At 44.8% G+C, this 19,587-nt stretch overlaps 1 protein-coding gene across 10 annotated transcripts in view; it reads left to right on the top strand.

The window, feature by feature from the left end:
* mbnl2 (muscleblind-like splicing regulator 2) overlaps positions 1–19,587 on the top strand; it is a 41,978-nt gene that overhangs the window by 17,841 nt on the left and 4,550 nt on the right. For 4 of the 10 annotated variants that reach the window (XM_034101151.2, XM_034101156.2, XM_034101190.2 and 1 more), the window contains exons 3-8: positions 11,624–11,788; positions 12,538–12,732; positions 14,142–14,402; positions 17,154–17,207; positions 17,574–17,718; positions 18,969–19,004. In XM_034101151.2, coding sequence (XP_033957042.1) covers positions 11,624–11,788; positions 12,538–12,732; positions 14,142–14,402; positions 17,154–17,207; positions 17,574–17,718; positions 18,969–19,004 — 856 coding nt within the window. The remainder of the gene's footprint in view (positions 1–11,623; positions 11,789–12,537; positions 12,733–14,141; positions 14,403–17,153; positions 17,208–17,573; positions 17,719–18,968; positions 19,005–19,587) is intronic. The other 6 variants (XM_034101182.2, XM_034101197.2, XM_034101169.2 and 3 more) reach the window with 3 other exon arrangements.

The following is a 19,587-nucleotide window of genomic DNA, read 5'->3' as shown; positions in this document are numbered from 1 at the left end:
CCCCCCACTGACACACAGACACACACCTAGGGAGTGACATCGGTAAGACAGACAGGCCCAGCTGTCCCCCAGGGGCCAGCCTATATAATGAGATGGATCTTCTTAATTGGCTCCATCTAATGAGGCAAGAGAAATGCAGTCTTTAGGGGCCCTACACCAGAATGGGTTCCCTACACTTGTTTTAATCGTTTGACTGGAAGACTGTGTCAAACAGGCTGTTGTGAAGAAGTGTGACATCCCAATCCCATGTGAAGACGTGTCGGAACAGAAAAAGACGAAGCCTTTTACGTTGCTATTTCAGTATCTAAATGACTTGTTAATACAATGAGGAGTGTAAACGGCTCCGACAGTGATCGACATGGGGTTCACTTCCTGTCAAAGTGACAATAGCGTTTGCCCGTTGCGAACTCACTCCTTCTCCGTAGAAATGTTCTGCTTCTGACTCGTATCCAAGTGAGGCTTGACGAGTGGCAGTGACGGACTCCGCAGTGAAAGCGGAGCCTGCTATATTTTCTTGCGAATCGCTCCCTACGCTGTGCTGCAGACGAGCCCAATGGAGACCGCCATTTCAAAACTAGCACTTAAAAATGCTTGTTCTTTTCTTCCTGCACACTTTAAAAAGCCATTAACTCATTAGATGAAAGATAAGAATCAGCATCAAAGTGATGAAGTAGTGAACATGTCTGAAAATGGCTGCAAAAACAATACTGCTGTTCCATCCAGTCCCATAGAGTATAAGACCATTTATTCCAATCTAACTTTCCACATAAACGTCAGGCCTAATGGGCGAGAGCTTTGCTGCTGCAAATTGGGGTAAAATGATAAAGCTTGAGGAAGTGACTCTTGTACTAGTGAATTAAAGGCTGTCTTGTTAGAGGGAGAGCTGGGTTAATGTCGTCATACCAATGCACACTTATTCAGCTTTGATTTTACTTCTTAAATTATGCTTTATTGTTCAGCCGAGCCAAGTGTAAATTCCCACAAAAAACTATAAAACTCAGCGTCTTTTATTAAAGCATAAATTATAGTCTGGGCATTATTCCTTTCAGAAATACCAGCCCACTCCCCAAGTTTATTCCTGAGTTTGTGGTGATGTCACTGGAGAGAATACAAGCTGTCAAAGCTTAAGAATATCTTTTGATAGCCCAAAACACGCATGGTAATATGAACAATTCCAGTAGGGATTGTTTCTTAATCCGCACGCCAAGCAAGTGATATTACTGTATCACAGGCTTCTCTTTTGCCCCCACCACGCAGGGTGGCCATACCATTAAGGTCAGCCTTAGGTCACGGCAGCATATCTGTGTGTGACTGTGTGTGTGTATTTGGGCCGCCGGGGGGGGGGGGCCATGCAAAGTTCATGGGCGAAAGTGAGATGGCCAATTTCACACCCAGCAGGTGCCAGTGACCCACGGCGACAGGTGGGGGACACTAATTGGCAGCGCACACCGTCACAGAGTAGGGTGGACCCACGGTGGGTGAGGGAATGAAGGGGGGAGATGAGGATGAAGGGGGAGGAGAAGTGGCAGCACGTTTAATGATTTCACACACGGTTTACTGGAAGCAATTTATTTTGGCTTTCTTTTTTTTACCAAAAAGGCATTTCCTAGTTGTGAAAAAACAGATGTTGCTCTGAAAACTACTCAAGTCAACGTTCTATAAGGAAAGAGCAGGCTGATGGGGAGGATTGGGGCTGTCTGCGGCCCAAATGGTTTGTTATGACTGTATTTTGCAACGTCTGTAGGTATTCGAAATTAGCTATCAGTCAGAAACATTTAGTCTTTTGTTCTTTTCGGCTGCACAAAAGCAATATTTCAACACCAGGGTAATGTGACACCCCAAAGTGAGATCAATATGTTTACCTACGTATGACAATTTTAAGATAAAACAGCCTGCAGCTCAGCGGCAGTTTGAGTCTCCGTTCCCGGCTGTATTGATCATCTCTTTAACCAAAGGGCACTTATTACTCAAACCAAGTGTAAACACTCATTCATCCCTCTCCACTCCCGCGTTCTCCACATTATGAGGACTGTTTTCATCATCTCCATACGGGTTTAGAGTCTGCTCAGCTCGGGGGAGAAAGCCTCCTCAGAGGCCTCATCATCAAAACCAACAAACAACGTCCCGATCCATGCGACGCTGCACCTTATTCCCCTTTGGTTGCATATAACGACCACATTTCTGCATTTGTGTTTTCCCATTTAACACCAGGTTCTTGCATGGTTTAGTTTATCATATCTTGTAAGAAAGCAGCATGCTGCGACATATAAATAACTTCTTTGTGTTTCTGATCACTCGCTGACTTGGAACAGATATTTTAGGACGTCAGGGAAACAGACTTCATAATGTATACAGGGCTATGAATAACCGTGAGGCATTAAAGACAAAGATAAGATTCACTGGAGTGCTAGCATGCTTCTAAATTCCCACTCGGGTTACTGGGCTCTCCACTTCTCTCTGTAGTTTGAATCAACACTAGAATACCTCTCAACTTTTTCTTTGTCAGCAACCAAAGCTTTAATCTCCAAACTGGAGAGTAAGCAGCCATGCAACATTCCCCTATCTGCTGAGTGTGTTCGAAAGAGGCTTTGATGAATAGATCTGCTCTCCCCCTTCCATCTCATTATCCGCCTTTATCTGTTTTATGGATTTACACAACTCCTCAACACGCTCTGACACGCGGTCGATAGTGTCAGCGGGAAAAGAAGATGTAGGCTAGCCTTTTTTTTGTTGTACCTTTCTCGTGTTGTTTGTTTAATTTAATTTTGCTGTGATATTCTTAGAAACGCTGCAGAGCGGTGGCAGCTTTGATGGCTTGAGCCTGATTGAAAATGAGGTATCTGTTAGCAAATGTAAAATTAGGAATGAAAAGAAAGCCTCCTGGATTCCGGCTGTTTTCTCTCGGGGCGGTGGCACAGTTCTTGTCGAACTAGGGCATCAACTTAACCTATTTCTATGAAACCCACCAGCGTGGTTAGTTAGAGTTCCACACGGCTGTAGGACAGCTTGCACCAGTGCAAAGCTGACGAGGTCTGTCTTCTCAGCACGGGGGAAAAGCAGGCTCTGTCTTTTAGCCGTGACTCACCTATCAACTCTGGCATTGTCATGACTGAGCCTTTTTCTTTTGGTATTTGTCGAAGTGTGTGTTTGCAGGAGAGTGACACCCTTCATTTAAAACGTGCTGCACATACTATACGAGTACCTGTCGGCTTCATGTGTGTGTGCCGATTAGAGGAGCTCTGGAGGGTGGGTTTCATGTCTCAGCAGGTCACAGATGATCAGATTAACTGAAGCAGGCTCCTGCCTCCAGCTGGATTAGCGGCCGGGACCTGGACTCTGCAGGTGCCTCACACTGCAGCCACTCTGACCATCACCAGCATGGCTAGGGAGCCATCGCCTGATAATCTACGTTGAAATTGCCAGTGCCCTTTTTTCCTTACTTCCTCCTGTGTGGAAAACTCGTTTCATAACCTGCATGAAGTATATCACAATTCTCAAAGTAATATAGTCTGCAAGTCAGGACAATCCCATTAGAGCTTTAATAAAGAAAAATGAAGGCTTTTACGAGAGTCCTCTTCATTAATTGCATTGGACTTTTCAATGCCGAGACGTTACAAAGAAGAATCGATCTCCTCCTGACATCTTCACTGTATTCCAACTGCACCATGATGGCCATAGTGCCCTGCTCTAATGATCCCTTTGAGTACACACACAGGGCAGATCTGCAGTGCCAATGCTGCACAGTGTCAGCCCTAGCATGTGATTTTCAACGCTATTTTCAGATGCCACCACAATGACCTGCAGGGAATCAACGTGAGCCGAAGGAAACCCTGACCAAACGATACAAATGGTGTCGGTTAGAGACAAACAAATGGACACAGGCTTAAGACTCACACAGCCTATATTAGACATCTCACATGGGGGTGGGCGTGTTTTCTCCCTCTCCTCCTTGGGCGTGTCAGTACTATTCCTCCGTCTGTGGGATTACAGCTTGTGAAACAAAGGCACTTAATTACTGCGGAGGCCACAGCATCTTGTGTATGCGTGTGGCTATTGTTTCTTAATTCCCTGAGCTCTGCACTGTTTTCCTTATTTGCATTCCAATTCCTCTGTAGTGTTCTCAGGGGGTCTTAAAAAGTATTAAAAGTTGATAAATCAATTTAGCGAAAATTAAGCCTATTAAAAAGGCTTTTTCCAAGGTATTACATTTTGTAGCTTGTTTTCAATAAATATATAAATTGTCCAGAGAGGTTGTGTTCTACAGTCTGCCTGAATGTAGTCATGGCGTAGGTGTGTAGTGTGATTCTGTGGAGTTTATTGATGGCATCCCGTTGGACTTGACGTCATCTGAACAGGACATCGTGCGCTCCCTGCTTGATAGCGCGCGACGGTCCGTTTACGCCGGTTGTTAAACATCGTTATGGGGAAATGCAAGTCTGCGTCCAAATGGTTGGAAGATAAGGATGAAGGACAATCAATACTGTATATAGTCAATGTGAGGTAAAGTGTGTCGCCAAGGTAACCGGTTAAAACTCAAAGTGGCGATGAGGTCTTAAAATGTATGGAAGGGGTCTTAAAGAAGGTCTGACATCTGACTTCAGGATTCCTGCATACACCCTGGTTCTAGGCAGGCCTGATCAGAATATAATCAGCTGGGTTACTTCTTCGGTTTGACTTGTTTTTAGCCACTGTTCACCATCGATTCATGTTCTCCATTACCAGATCTGATCATAATGGATTTTCTGTGTGTCCTGGAGCCTCCGCACTTCAAACGGATCCATTAGTCAGAACGGATCCATTAGAGCCCAAAAATAAAACAGGATCTTTCGGAGGGAGCATTCTCTGTGATTGAGGATGAAGGAAAGCCCTGTCCATGTGCATCCAGTGCCTCCATACCTCACCTGGTGCTAGGGTCACTGGCTCGGCCTCTTTGCAGCCTTCTGTAGTGCCTCTCCTGGTGTCTTATAGCTGGTGGCTTTCACAAAAGTGTTCTCCTTGTGAATTGTTATAGGCTGCATAACGAGCGGGTAGTGGCCCTGGAAAAGAATCTCTTTCACAGCAAACGGAAAGACATTATGAAGGAGAAGAACTGAAGAAGGCCCTCGGAGAAAACCCCCAGAGAGAAAGCTACGTGGTCGTAAATGGAAAACTTTTATGTTTCATCTTCTAAATGTGGTGGTGAGGCATAACTTCCTGGAACGGATCATTCCAGGATCGTTTCCAGGAGATATTGCACGCCAAGAAACACTGTTATTCAGATTTTTATAGCCTAAAATATGAATATCTGTAAACAAAACACCCGGCCAAACGGATAAGCGTAAGCCATGCGTATTTGCTCAACAATGCAAATGACTGAGCATTAAAGGCAGGATGTAATGCGGGGACAAGGCATTGAGGGAACATTGAGAGACGAGGAGCGCGTCCACCCCCCCGCCTCCCCTGGTCAGCGGGGATACAACAGGTTCTTCGACTATGCTCTAAGGGGATTACACATATCACAGGCTTCATGTCAGAAAAATTAGTGTCAGTTTCTCACAGCGGCCCTCCTCCTCTCGCGCTGAGAAGGACAATCGGATAAACTGGGGAAGACTTCAGTTTCCTGAGTGTATTTTTCAGTAAGTCCCTTTTTAGATGGGATTCCTTTCTTGTATTTTATTGCCCTACTTCCTTTTCCTGACCTTTGCATGGCCGCCGCCCACACAGTCTGGTGCTGACCCTACATTTCTTTAGCTGCTTTTCCCATGATCTCCCTGCCTGATTGTTTTTTCTGGATTGCCAATACAGCCAGTCACACTGCCATTGATCACGTCACTGAGCGCGGTGCTAGCTCCTGAAAGATGTCACTTGAGGTAGTATGAGTAAAGCCTTTTCTCTGTGATGCTGGAGAGCAAGGGGCTTACATGAGAAACGCATGCACACACACACACACACATTCCAAATCCCCAACATTCGTCCCTACGTAAATCACCGATATTGTTTCTCGGTTTGAAGTGTTGATGTGGGACCGGAAAGCAATGGCTTGGATTACCACCAGGGCACTAGTTTCCTTATTTAGGGCGACTGGAGCCACGGGGATGTAATCTAAAATCGCCTTTTACGAGGACATTTACGACTCCGCTGGCGGCCGCAGCCTATAGGCAGCCACTCTCTGTCTCACAGGCCGAGGATAGAGCGCCCATTGAGGGCAAAATGCAAATGTTACAGTGGTGAACGGAGGGGCCCACAACTGAAGCGGTATTCTGCCGAGGGGGTGGAAGACTGGCGCTCTGTGTCTGTGCCACCCACAGACACACAGCAGTCATCACTCTGACCATTCAGCAGGCTGATGAGGGAGGCGGGGGGACAGCGTCTCTGCCAGTGACAAAGATGGCAGCGTTAAGCCCGGTCAGGGGAGACTAATGCCAGCTATAAATGGACCATGTGGGCCAGTGATCCCCTGTAAATGTGTTACTGTATATTCTGGGGGGGCTAATTATGTTTCTCAGTCCCAACTCCATGAGGGACTGCTTTAATAATGGCTCTTATTTGAATGTCTCTGACTGTCTTGCCATAATTGCAGTGGTTTTTATCATGGCAATGGCTGGGACTTTCAATTTGACCATATATATATATATATATATATATATTAGCACTTTGTACTGCTAGCTTACGGGAGATACTTCCTGCCTGTTGTGTCTGGTTAGCATAATGAACATGTTAATTCTTACCATGTCTCTGCTAGGTGTGGAAAGGTGTCCGATATTGAAAACATTGTTAGAGGCGAAAAACAAGCACAAGGTGTGTCACTGGCATTTCAATTGTATGTGGTCAGAGGGTGAATGTTTTCCCAAGTGTTTTTCTGTCTGCCCAGTTGCCATAGTTGGAGCGTTGCAGCACGATAGTTATGTTGTTTTTGGGCAGGAGAAATGTAGTACCCTCCTCAGCAGTCTGTCACTCTGTGGAAGGATTATTTTGTTCTCTTGCCAGTGTGTTTACTGTGGCAAAGGATTTCCCCCTTCCCTTTGCTAAAGGTTTAGGGCACACATGCCAGCATAAACAGTTAAGGAATGCTAGTTTTTACTTGATATATTACTGAAACTATTAGTTGATTATGACAAATAGTTGTTTGTATATCTCTTGTAAAAATAAATACCATCATTGTGTACTTATTCTTGGTCTTCAAAACGCGGCAGAAAAGGGTAACATTCACATACCAGCAGGAATCTACATTTCAAAATAAAAGACGTTGGAATGTGTGCTCCATTGCCTGTTTGAGAGATAAAAAGACATCTTCTGCCAGAGCGGCTTTCCAGGAGTAATTATTGCGACCTAATTACAAGAAGTAAAAACAATTGAAAGAGCCTCGATGGGTAAAGTGAGTTTAATCCTAATCTGTTCATGAAATTATCTCCTTTTATCCCCTTCCCCTCTGGATCAACTCTAATATGGAGCACATGTTTAATTGATATCACTATTACTACATGTGAAACTTGGCAAACATTAAGTGCTATCTTGTTTAGCAATGGATTTGGGTATCTGTCTTTGATCTCTCCTTCATTGTACTGCGACACAAGGACATAATTATCCAATCTGAATCAAAGCCGCTATTAGTGTGTCCCAAAGCGTGGATCATAGCATTTTAGCACGAGGGCAACGGCGCAGCCTACAATAAGAGTTGCCATGCAAGCGACCCCGCTGAAAGGTATAATATCACCGTGTAACTATGGCTACAAACCGGCGGCTGGTGCGTGAGTCACAGAGGTGCCTTGGTGCTTTCAAAGATCCTTTTCATAGACTGCTTCTCGGAGGCAATGCCTGTGATGAATGGATTTCTGCTCCGAGTGGGTGGCTTAGACACGAGGAGCAGTGTGTGTCTTTTTCCGTAGGTGTTTGTGTGTCTGCCACCCTCTGGAAAAGACAAGGCCACGCCATTGTCATCAGCCACGCTCGCAGGTTTTTTAGCACCGTCATTGTCACGCCGGCGGACCACCCCACTGCTTTTTTTTCTGTGATGCGGCGCCGCCTTTCCTCAAAGCTTACCTCATCTTATGTGCTTTGAATCGGCAAGCATCGCAGGGAAACACCTCAGACTGCAGCCTGCATCCTTCATGGACATCACGAATGTTTGGCACTGCCAGTTCTTGGTATTGGCTCTTCCATGTTGTATCAAAGCATTAGTTACTCCTGCCATAAAGCAGATGTTGGATTTTCACCCTGACGTGGAGCTAATCAGAAAGACGTGACGTGGGTGAAAGCTTTCTAACTGCTGTGCAGAGTACCAATAAATTAACACCTCCCTACTGTTTAATGAAGGCACAGTAATGTGTGTGTGTGGGTGTGTGTTTTTATCAGCATTGTTACTGTATGACAGCTGTGAACACCAGGATGTCTTTTGTAGGATAGGATTATCCCAGAATTCAGCCTTGGACTACCTGACCTCATATCTGCAGTACGAACGCAGCTCAAATTCTCCTGAAATCTCCTCTTTTGTATTCTACACCTCCAAAGGATACGGGCCATTTCTGATCTCCTTTAACCGTATTAATAGCAAATCCATATCCCCTCACCATAGACTGTGCGGAGCCTGGAAAGAGACACGGTTAATAACGCTGTATGTGACACTTTAACATGTTTAAGCCGAGGTTATAGGACGCTGACGATTGTTGACGTAATCCAATTTCAGAGTATAATAAACCGGACTTCCTGGATCGTTTCACGTGTTCATATAGAACCCATTAGGAAAAGTGGATTGAAGATGCAGCAGTGATCCTGGGGGTCGGTAATAACATACCCCCACCATGCAGACCTGTGTGTTGCTTCAACGCGGTGCTATTTCCAGCCTGAACGCCCACTAACCTTTGACTCATCTACTCTTATTGCCACTGTGACATCCTCTCATCGTCAGTGGTATGAATAGATAAATATATACGAATGCTACCTTTTAATGTTTGACAGTTAGATACCAACCCAGACAGAAGTCCTGCCACTGTAGATGTGTGGATATATTAGGAGTTGGCGATGGTTCTTCAAACTGTGTACTAGCTTTTTGAGGTAAATCAATTCACTGCAATTAATGGGTGTTGAAATAATTGAAAGCGGCACTGAATTCCTCGCCCCGTTAGAAATCCCATTACCACGACAGTCTTAGCAAAGGTGCTTAATTTATTTGCTTTTTCAAATCTAAACTAGACGAGAAGAAAGGCCGAAGACAAATCAAAGCTAATGTATTCAAAGAACTTGCACAATGCTTGCAGTAGATCATGAATGCGTAAGTGATAAAAGCCTCTAAAACTAAGTTGGACGGAATGAAAGGAGAAGGTTTTACGAGTCTGAGGCTTGCACTTAGTGCGACAGCGCCTGTGCGCTATGGAACACTCTCTTCTCCGTTTACTTCATCAATTTAAATGGAGAATAATGATGAGCAATTGCCAAAAGCACCTGTCACTCACAGGTTATAGATTAACAAAAGGGGGAACGTTATGGCTTCACTTTAAGTCCACATAAGTGAGTGTTTGTATCCGTGTATGTCTGTGATCTCTGCGTGGCGCGCGGTGGATGCTGTGCTTCCCTGCAGACTCCGTTTGGGATGCCGTCCAGAGCAGCACCAGCTCTCTCTCTCACACACACACACACACTCTCACACCCGCCCACACAGTTTCTCCTGCACACACACACGCTCTGTTACACCTGCCTACGCATTCTTTCTCGTGGGTGTAGATAAACAAGACACACACACACTTCTCTCTGTGGTGGTGCACAAGGCTCCAATTAGTTTTCACACCTCTGAGGTTTTCAGTTTGCGGGGGTCCATGCTAAGGTTCCTCTGGTCTGGACAGGGCTTCACAACACGGTTCTACATCTACACGCCTGTGCGCAGTGTGTGTGGGGGCGACGCTTGTTGTGATTTAATGTGCGTATGTGTGGGCAGGTGAGATTTTATGCACGTGAACCGTTGGGGGGGTTATCAGTGGTTCGTTGCAGCTTCAACCCCCCGCAGGCAGAACACCTTAATATCATGTCTTTGTGTGTGTATCCATGTGAACGGAAGCATTACGAAGAAGCCTACAGCCTTAATACCCTTTATGGCAGGTAAAATAAAATCATTTGTAACAAGCAGTGTTTTTGATGTACTGTTTGGTGGCTTTAATATCTGTGAGGAAGAAAAGGATAGCCAGGTTTTATTACTTTTTCCTTTGATGAGACTTGAGGATCATTGGTTATTTACAGTGGGAGCCAGGCTTTATTAAAAGTCCTTGTCTGTTTGCCTGCCCACCTCATGTACCAAAACAAAGCTCTCAGGGTGGCTATATGGACTCGAACAGGTTGAGGAGCTCCTTCAAATCCTGAAGCGTGGTGAGTGACACTCTGGGCTCTCAAGCCTTTGTGTTAACGGAAAAAATCCATATCTTGTATTTATTCATTTGCATAAAAAACCATGGGATGTGTTCCAGATAAGAGCTTTACTTAGAATAGTGTGAAAAGAATAATGTAGTATTTTATACATTTCTTTTCATGTTTCATGTTTGCAATCACAAAACCACATTTCATAATGTTTGTTTTTCACCATAACAATCAATATTGGGTCATCAAATTTAAGGTTGATTAAAAAAGAAAAGAAAAGCACAGGTGTATTCAATAATATTAACACGGGCTCTGTTCCCCAGTTACCCAGAAGGCCATGCCAGCCAGTCGTTATTAATGTTATTAATTCAAGCCGTGTGTGTCCTGCTTTGACAGGAGAGTATTTATAGCCTGTTTAAGATCGTCGTACCATCAGGATATTATCTGGTGACATTTACTACGAGAGAAAATGGTTATTATGGTATTGTGGAGTTATGTCCTCATGCTACACTGATTCTTATTCAGCTTCACCTCCCTCTGCCCTCCTTCATATTCACCCTGCCATGTCACCTCCTCCCCTTTTGTCTTCTTGGCCTTTCCCTGTTGTCTCCCCTCTGTAGTAGCTCAGACTCTTCCACCTCTCCTCTCCTTTACTCTCCAGTCTCTTGCACCACTAACCTTCACTGTGTGGCTCCCTCCTGACCTCCTTCCTCTCTTCCGCCCACTCTCATCACAATAAGCACCGCATCGAGGATCCATATTGAATTATCGTGTTTGCCATTAGCCTCTGGGTTGATGGCGTAATTACCTCCATTCAGCGGGGTCCCTGTAAGCCTGACCCCGCCAACCCTGCATTTGCATTTCCACGGAGAACACTGGGTGACCTGTGCAACCAGAGATTTGGTCACGATGGGGAGAGTAGAGCTCCTGCCTTTGTCCACCTCTCCTCATGTCCATGTCGGTGTGCCCAAGGTGCAGGCAGGAGTAAGAACCGGAGTTAACGAGCCAGAAAGACCGAAACTGGTAATGTTTCGACTTTGTTGCCGAGGGCAACCTGCTGCCGTCACTGGATCAGAACAAACATTCCTTAATTCATTTTTTAAACGTTCCAAGTGTGAATATGTATGCTGCCTTCGAGCACTTGCTCTGCTCTGAGTCCGTGTCAAACTCAATGCCCAAAAATCTGCCACATCCTCGGGCAGACGCACAACATGTTCCTTCAAAATCAAAATATATTCTGTTGATCAGAGACTTGAGTTGTTCAGATTGTTAAGAACCTTTGTTTTTCTCTCCCCCCGCCCAGGGCCGTTGCACACGAGAAAACTGCAAATACCTCCACCCGCCCGCTCACCTGAAGACCCAGCTGGAGATCAACGGGCGAAATAACCTGATCCAGCAGAAGACAGCGGCGGCCATGTTGTCTCAACAGATGCAGTTCATGATCCCCGGCACCGCCATGCAACCCATGGTTAGTCCGTGTCCACGCAACGTGACTCACTAGGAAAATAGCTGTTGTTGTGCTGCTCAAAGTGTTGCTCTGTTGAATAAGACATTATGAAGCTTTCATTATCCCTGTGTCATTTTCCGAAAGTATCAGCAGTGCTTGATTCACTGAGAGCAAATCGTATTTTATTCGATGCCATGATGTTATCGCTTTTCTCTCAGATTACCTCGTTCTCAGATAACATCTCTCGGGAGCTCACGCATTTGTTTTTAAGTTATTGAGATGGCCTTGAGCAAAAGCACAAATCTCCCAGACTCCTCTCCGGGAGTCGCTCTGCAGTCAGGCTGTGGGTGCACTGGGCAGCTGCCAGGTGTGAACGCGTTTAACTGCATCAATGTAACGCTGGGTGAAGCCGAAAAAGAACATGCTCACTCAGCAAAACCTTCCCTGGGATACATAGAGGTTACAAAAACCCTCTTCTCTTGTTTCTCCCCTCCTCTTCTCTCTGAAACCTATTCCTCTCTGTTCCCCTGGCTCTCTCTCTACCGGTCACACCCTCTCCCCCACCTCACCTCTCACTCATCTGTCGCTCCTTCCTCCAACTTCTCTACCCTCTTCCTGCCTTTCACCTTCCATTCCCCATTCTCCCTACATTCATCATTTTTACATCAGCCATTTCTTTCGTCCCTGACTACCTTTTTTAATTAAACAAAAAGGACAGAATATTTTAAAGCAGCTCGAATAATCCGGGTCTTTCTCTCCCTGTAAAGCAGACGTTTCCAATGAGCCAGGGCCTTGGGTCCAGCGGTTTGAGCTACGCCCCCTACCTGACCCCCATGTCCCACAGTATGGGCCTGGTGCCCACGGACATCCTTCCCAGCAGCCCCTGCATGGTTCCCGGCAGCCCGCCCATCTCCATGAGCGGCTCTTCCTCCAACCAGAAACTGCTGCGTACCGACAAGCTGGAGGTGACAATCACAGCATCTCTTTCTCTCATACACACAAGAAGAGCACGACAGCTTATCATACCTGGTGTTGTCTTGGAGAGTCCTGAAGTGTAATTATGATGAAACCTGTGATTATGGGTGTGAGATATGTGCGACTAATGACTATTATGCATAGCTCTGAAGTATTGACAGGGTCTTATGGTTTCAGTACAATAGTCACAAATACATTTCTCTTCAAGGTTTCACTCAATCTGTGCCGTAAATACCGGGGAACAAAAACCTGGGTACCAAAAGAGTTGTCATGGCAACAAATACACACATCTTTAACCTTTCAAGAACGTTTTGAATGCAACCACTTGTTGTGTAATTACCTAAAGCAAGTTTTCTGATGCATGAGAGTAATTATTGACCTAAAGGCATGCAGTTAAGAGTTGTCTTTGAATAAGTCATAAAAAAGCCCTCTAACGGCAGTACAGAAATAATTGAAGTATCAGAAACATAACGCGAGAAAAAAGGCCTACAGTAATTAAGGTTGGATATTGCTCAACGCAAACTGGTACTTGCTAGACAGCGGCAGTAAAGAATGGTTCAATTACGACAACTTCAACATGCTCCATCTGCCCCTTGGCAAACAACACTCGTTTCTTTCCCACTATATTTTTGGAAGATAAACAATAATCTCCCTAAGACCTGGAGGTGATGCGTAGGTGTGCGCCTGTATGTGTTTTTCTCCGGGAGTGCTATCACTTAGCAACTGAATGAAGTTGGCTCTAATGAAACAGTATCCCTGTGAGACATGTATACACTCCCACTCAAAAAGCTGCGTGTGTGTGTACATGCGTTTCAGTCCCAGAGTGCAAGTCAAAAGCAGATCCCCATGTGATTATGCCCGGCCATGAGCGGTTGAGCACGGACTGGTTCAGTGACTCCACAATCATTTTGTTTGGCACACATTGCCCTTTAGTTTCACGCTGCTCAGACCTTTTTATACCTTTTATCGCCTGCGCTTAAACACATGGCATTTTTAAGTCTGATGCAGCAGAATAAAGTAAATCCTTACTGTTTTAAGAAAGACATCGTGCAGGATTTCTTTTGTAAAAATAGTGCACATGGTTTGAAAGCGTGTTTTCCCCTGCTGTGAAGTATGGAAATATGTGTCAGGATTCCCATTTTTTAACGTCAAATACTTCCAAAAACATAAATTATCTTGGTGATTTTGATGGCTGTACTAGTTGGTTGATCATGCACTACACCAAAACAATTTAATTAGAAGCAGCCAGTGTGTTGAATAATGTTTTGTGACGTGTTCTGGAAGCTCAAGTATTCACATGTAGTTCTCTGCTTATTTCTTTGCCTTCTCTTTTTGGCATCCCTACACCTGTGTGTCTGTCCACGTCTGCGTGTTTCTTTCGTCCACCTCTCGCTCCCAGGTGTGCCGCGAGTTTCAGCGAGGCAACTGCGCCCGCGGAGAGACCGACTGCCGCTTCGCCCACCCGAGCGACAGCCCCATGATCGACACCAGCGACAACACGGTCACCGTCTGCATGGACTACATCAAGAGCCGATGCTCCCGCGAGAAGTGCAAGTACTTCCACCCCCCCGCCCACCTGCAGGCCAAGATAAAGGCCGCCCAGCACCAGGCCAACCAGACGGCCGTGGCCGCGCAAGCCGCCGCCACGGCTGCAGCCATGGTGAGAGCTCAGCACGACAGCCTGCCTACTCTACACTCATATTGGTCCTTGTAGTAGCCAGACAAATATTTACAGTGCAGTACTTCTAGAGAAGGAGCTTGTAAGGTTAGGATGGGACAATAAGGCTTTTTTTTATAGCGCCTATATACAGTTTACCTTAAAATTCAAGAGCTTAGCCTTTCATTGTAATATCCAGTGAGGCTTTATATCGCATCGAATAAACAAATTATTATGGGGGGGTGAAAGAGCGAGTAATTTAACACAATTTAATGCATTCTTTTCACACAAATTACATTAATATCGGCACCATTTTTAAATTGGAGATCATACATTATTGTGTGGTGATCTCTTGGGCAATTGTACACACGTAACCACACTCTGAATACACGTGACATTATCACAAATCATCCCGGCTTACACCATATGTGTACACACATGCTGTTGCCGATGACACCCACAGTAACATGAAATGTGGAGCGCTGCTTTATTGCTGTATAAAACATACCCGCCTCTGCTGGTTCATTCTAGTGGACTCCGGCGTACTCTTCACCAACAATAGCCGAGGCCGTCGTTTACAATAACCAGGGTTTAGTTAGACCTATGTGCATCCGTATAATGTCGCAAGAACAATCCGTTATTATCTCACCGCAGTATGCTTTTATTTTCCAATGCCCTTGGTTCATACAGAGACAATGTGCTGGCTCACCCCCCATCCCACCTCCCCTCCCTGCTCTCAATGATAAGTGCGGCTCTCTGCAGATCAGTGTAAATTGAATCGGGGATGGATGAGGATGTAGCCTCACGGGCGGGGTTTACCCTCCTCTGCCTTTAGTTGGAGAAAATCCCATGACATGCTGAGGAAGAGACAGACAGATTGAGATGCAGACGGAAGGGTTTGGCTGTGTGTGTGTGTGTGTGTGTGTGTGTGTCCCAGGCTATGAGTGGCTGCTGCACTCGCACACCTTGTACTGCGCCAGTGTGTTTTCTCCTTCCATGGCATGGGCATGCTTTATGCACATACCTCTTGCCATTGGCTGGCTCCATCGCTGCTTGCTCTCTTTGTCCTTCCTCCATAAGTCCATGCAGTGCCAATGACGAGTCGACAGGTCAATTTTGTAGCAGGGAAACAAGAAGGAATTGGAACACGCATAAATAAAAGACAGCCTGAGACCCAGAAGCGCTGTAACCTGACGTTGACCCCGTCTGTTTTCTTAAAGGAGAACTTTAGCTCAACAACTTCCCCATCAGGTACACGATGCTCAGTCAAACAAGCAGTAAATCGTCCCTGTGCATTCTTTACAATCCTGAGCCTCTGGTGTTCCTCATATGCCCCACTTTATTCACTTTATAACCCAATTTGCCCTCAGCAGTTGCTGGCTTTGCCAGAGGTGAGCTGGGTTAACCTTAGGACAATGAGTTGTTTAGTCAGCACCTTAATCCAATTTTCTTTTAGCCCTTAGCCTAAGCTTAAGCACCTTTTGTTGAAGCGGAGCCCCATAAAACCTGTATTGCTGCAAATAGGTAATATCATTATCCATAATTCACTTTATTCTTTTTAAGCAAATAGGCTAAAGTGTGCTGTAGATAAGGTTACACATTAACTGATACAGTTACAGTCAGAAGATCCTATTATGGAGATGATGTTGTTTTCCTGTGCCACATTATGTGCTGCTTGCCATGCTGTAATCTTCTCCCTCACTGCAAGTGGAATGCGGTCATCTCTGCTTTTCATGTCACTTTAATTGGCCATCTTCCATTTGCACTAACCAGGGTGTTTACGTGTGTTAACACTGCAGCAATGCATTGCCGCTCTTTATAATGTCATATACTAATAGAGTATCTGCATCCAATAAGCAGGAGTGCATGCACCCCTCTAATGTGTGCTCATCACATCCATGTCATCTTTTCTTTTTTTTCTCAGCAGTGACGGATGTACGTTTTTTTAATAAATTAAACAGTTACTACCTCGTTAGGGTTAGCTTCATACTAATGTAAAACGCTCTTAAGATACGTGCTGTTTCTAGGAGGAATGTAAGAATAAACAGAACTCCACATTCTGTGATTATGACTCACATTGTGTCACCTCCCCAAGTTCATTGATCACACCAACAAGCCACACCATTTAGTGTAGCGTTTAAAGCACTAGACGGGAATTGACACCACCATAAATAAGTATTTGATCTGCTTTTTGTTCGGCTAAAAATCTGCCTACACAAATCTGTCCACTTGTGAGTGCAGAGTTTATTATTTGAGGGGCTTTGACCAGAGCTCGCTCCCATCCCAACGGGTGTTTTAGACTTTTCTCACGGCCGAAGCCCCTCCAGAAGCACTGTAATCATTGTGTGTAGCACCCTACCTGTGTGAAGCCTATTATCTGAATCAGTTGTGTCTACTGCATTTTACTTACTACAAGTAAATGCTTACCCAGTAGTTTTGAAATACATCATAGACACTTGCTTTTTGTTAACCGAAGGATAATATAGATGCTTTTTTTTGCTTTTTGTACTAATTCAAAAAAGGTAGTTTTCTTTGAAGTAAACAAAACAGTTTTTTGTTTATGTGCATGCCTATTGTTTTGTATGTGGTATACTTGCATTCAGATTATTTTTGTTTTTGTTTTTTTCCTTCTCACCTATCCACAATGCAATGCTGTCCCCCATGACGCACCTCTGCTTGCTGTTACCTGTATGTTAATACGCTTGAATCCCATTGGCCCACTGCCATCATGTGCTCGCTGCCTGCTAATTAAAGACTCAGTCGACTGCCAAAGCAATGAAGCGACCCCTCGAGGCAACTGTAGACCTGGTACTTTGACCTTTCACCTTTTGCTTTGCATGTAGCTTCTTTAATTGTACTGTAGCCACTCACACAATTTAAGTTGGCTCTTTTGTTTTTTGTGAAACCCTGTAAAATTCTAAATATTTTTGATCGCAAGTAGCAACTCTAGATTGTACTGTACATGTATTAATGTAACGTTAAATTATGTTCTGTAATGTGTTGTTGATTGCCTTGCCTTGGTGTAGTTTCTCATTGTCCTTGTGATAGTTACAGCAAGCTTCCACTTGTGCCTTGTTGTGCTGTGCTTAGACAAATAACACATTTGCAAATATCACACTTGTGTAAGTATGCAGATCAAATCTAGTGTGTGTGTGTGTGTTTGTGTGTGTCCAGGCGTTCCCCCACGGCATCCTCCAGCCCCTACCAAAGAGACAAGCGATGGAGAAGTGTAACGGCTCGCTGTTCAACCCCAGTGTTTTGCACTACCAGCAGGCTCTGGCCAACGCACAGCTCCAGCAGCCCGCTTTCTTTCCCACAGGTGAGAGCGCCTCGAAACACAGGCACTCATCTCGAGCATGCAAACGCACAGACACCCACTGAATGTGCTTATCTAACCTTATCACAAATGTATCTTATTGTGCTAAGATCACCACTCATGATCGGTTTCGTGAGTTTAGTCCTAGATTTTCTTTTGATAAGTTTGAGTGACGTACATAAAAATTCCTGCTATGAAAGTGTGTGTTAATGTTCCAAATATTCACCGTGCCAGCCCTACACTCTGCCACGTAGTGTCTGCCAGGTTGAAGGGCAGTGCAGGCTTTGATCAGAGCCATACAAAAGACGATGTATTAAAACTTGGATTCGATACACCTTTCTCAACCGTAGCACCAAAGCATACCAGAGGAGAAAAACAAGCCCAGTTGATTCTAATGATCAGGAGGCTTTTAAGAAGAAAAGTGATTTATGTTTTGAGGTGCATCAATATCGGAAAAAAAGGACACTTTTAAAAGAGCAATCCTCTTCTAGTCACTTGCTAAAATGATGTGCAGGCCTGTAGCCACACTGAGTCATGAGGATGAGACTCCCATCCCTCACTCCACCTGATCGTTTGGTTTGCCTGTTGTTTGAGATGCCTGACAGCCCCTCCTCTCTCCCTCCCTCCCCCTCAGTATCAGTGTGTGGGAAGTAGCCCTGGGTTAAAGTCGTGTTTGCACATAATGTTATTACAGATCGGCCAGGTGTCAGATAGGTGGAGATTGAAAAAACAACGATAGGAAGCAGATATAGAAGGTTGACTGTAATACTGTAGTGACACTGAACCTTGATATTTCCACAATTATGTTATTTGCATCGGTCTTGTGGCCACTGAACTTTATGAGAAAGTAAGAATACACAAAAGAATATTCCCTTTTAAATAATGCAGCTTGGCTGCTCGTGGATCAGCAGAACAATGTGTATCAACTTTATTAACAGAAGTACAACAAATGCCACTCAGTAAATGACTGATTATTTATCATTTACTCCACATCTGTAAGCCAATAATCATTGATCCAGCTTTGCCAACATAGCACACGTTATTTCAGAACCTACAGTAGCATTCCCTCGCTTATGCTATAACTGAATAAGGGGACTCCTCTGCTTGCTCCACTGTAGATATTTTTATTTTGTCTTGTCTAACTTTGTTGATCTCCTCCCTCTCAATTAACCCATTTATTTCCTCCTCTCTCTCTCTCTCCCTCTCTGTCTCCCCCCTCTCCCTCTCTGTCTTTCTCTGCATGAACACAACAGGGTCAGTCTTGTGCATGACTCCTACTAGCGGTCTTGGTAGGTCTTGCCCTTCCCTTTGCTCTCTCACACACACACTGTATAATGTATGTTGTCGGGGGCAATATCTGCAACCCTTGCAGGTGAGACAATAGGTCACCGCATGTCCACCTGTGGCAGTGGTGGTAAACCAGGAGACGTCTATTTGCTTGTCCTGAGATAATATATGGAAAACACGTTTGTTTGTTTGTTTGTGTCACCTGAAAGAGTTGTGACTTTCCTCCCCTCCTGACCTACTCGCTAATGTGTGTACACGATGATAGAACACTGTTCTCTCAGCTGTAGGATAGCTACTGTCTGTTTGCTGTGCTGTGTTGATCAGGAAATTGAAATCAGTTTCCCAGAGAAGTTATTCCAGTATTTTTCTCCACTAAAAGGGGATCGGAATTACAAGAAGTCCGCAATAATGGGAAATGGATGACAAGGAATAATGATTGTAAGCGTCTGTCAGAGGAGCATGTTTTTGGCATGACGGAGCTGCCTGGCGCCTTCCTGCTTGTCAGCCCACATGAATTAGAAAAACAAAATGTCCATCCCCGCTGCCAGAAAGCGCCATTGATTCATTGTAATCGGTGTCTTGCGC

Source organism: Pseudochaenichthys georgianus, chromosome 2, assembly GCF_902827115.2.
Source record: "Pseudochaenichthys georgianus chromosome 2, fPseGeo1.2, whole genome shotgun sequence".
Classification (NCBI taxonomy): Eukaryota; Metazoa; Chordata; class Actinopteri; order Perciformes; family Channichthyidae; genus Pseudochaenichthys; species Pseudochaenichthys georgianus.
This window is presented reverse-complemented; position numbering and strand designations above follow the sequence as displayed.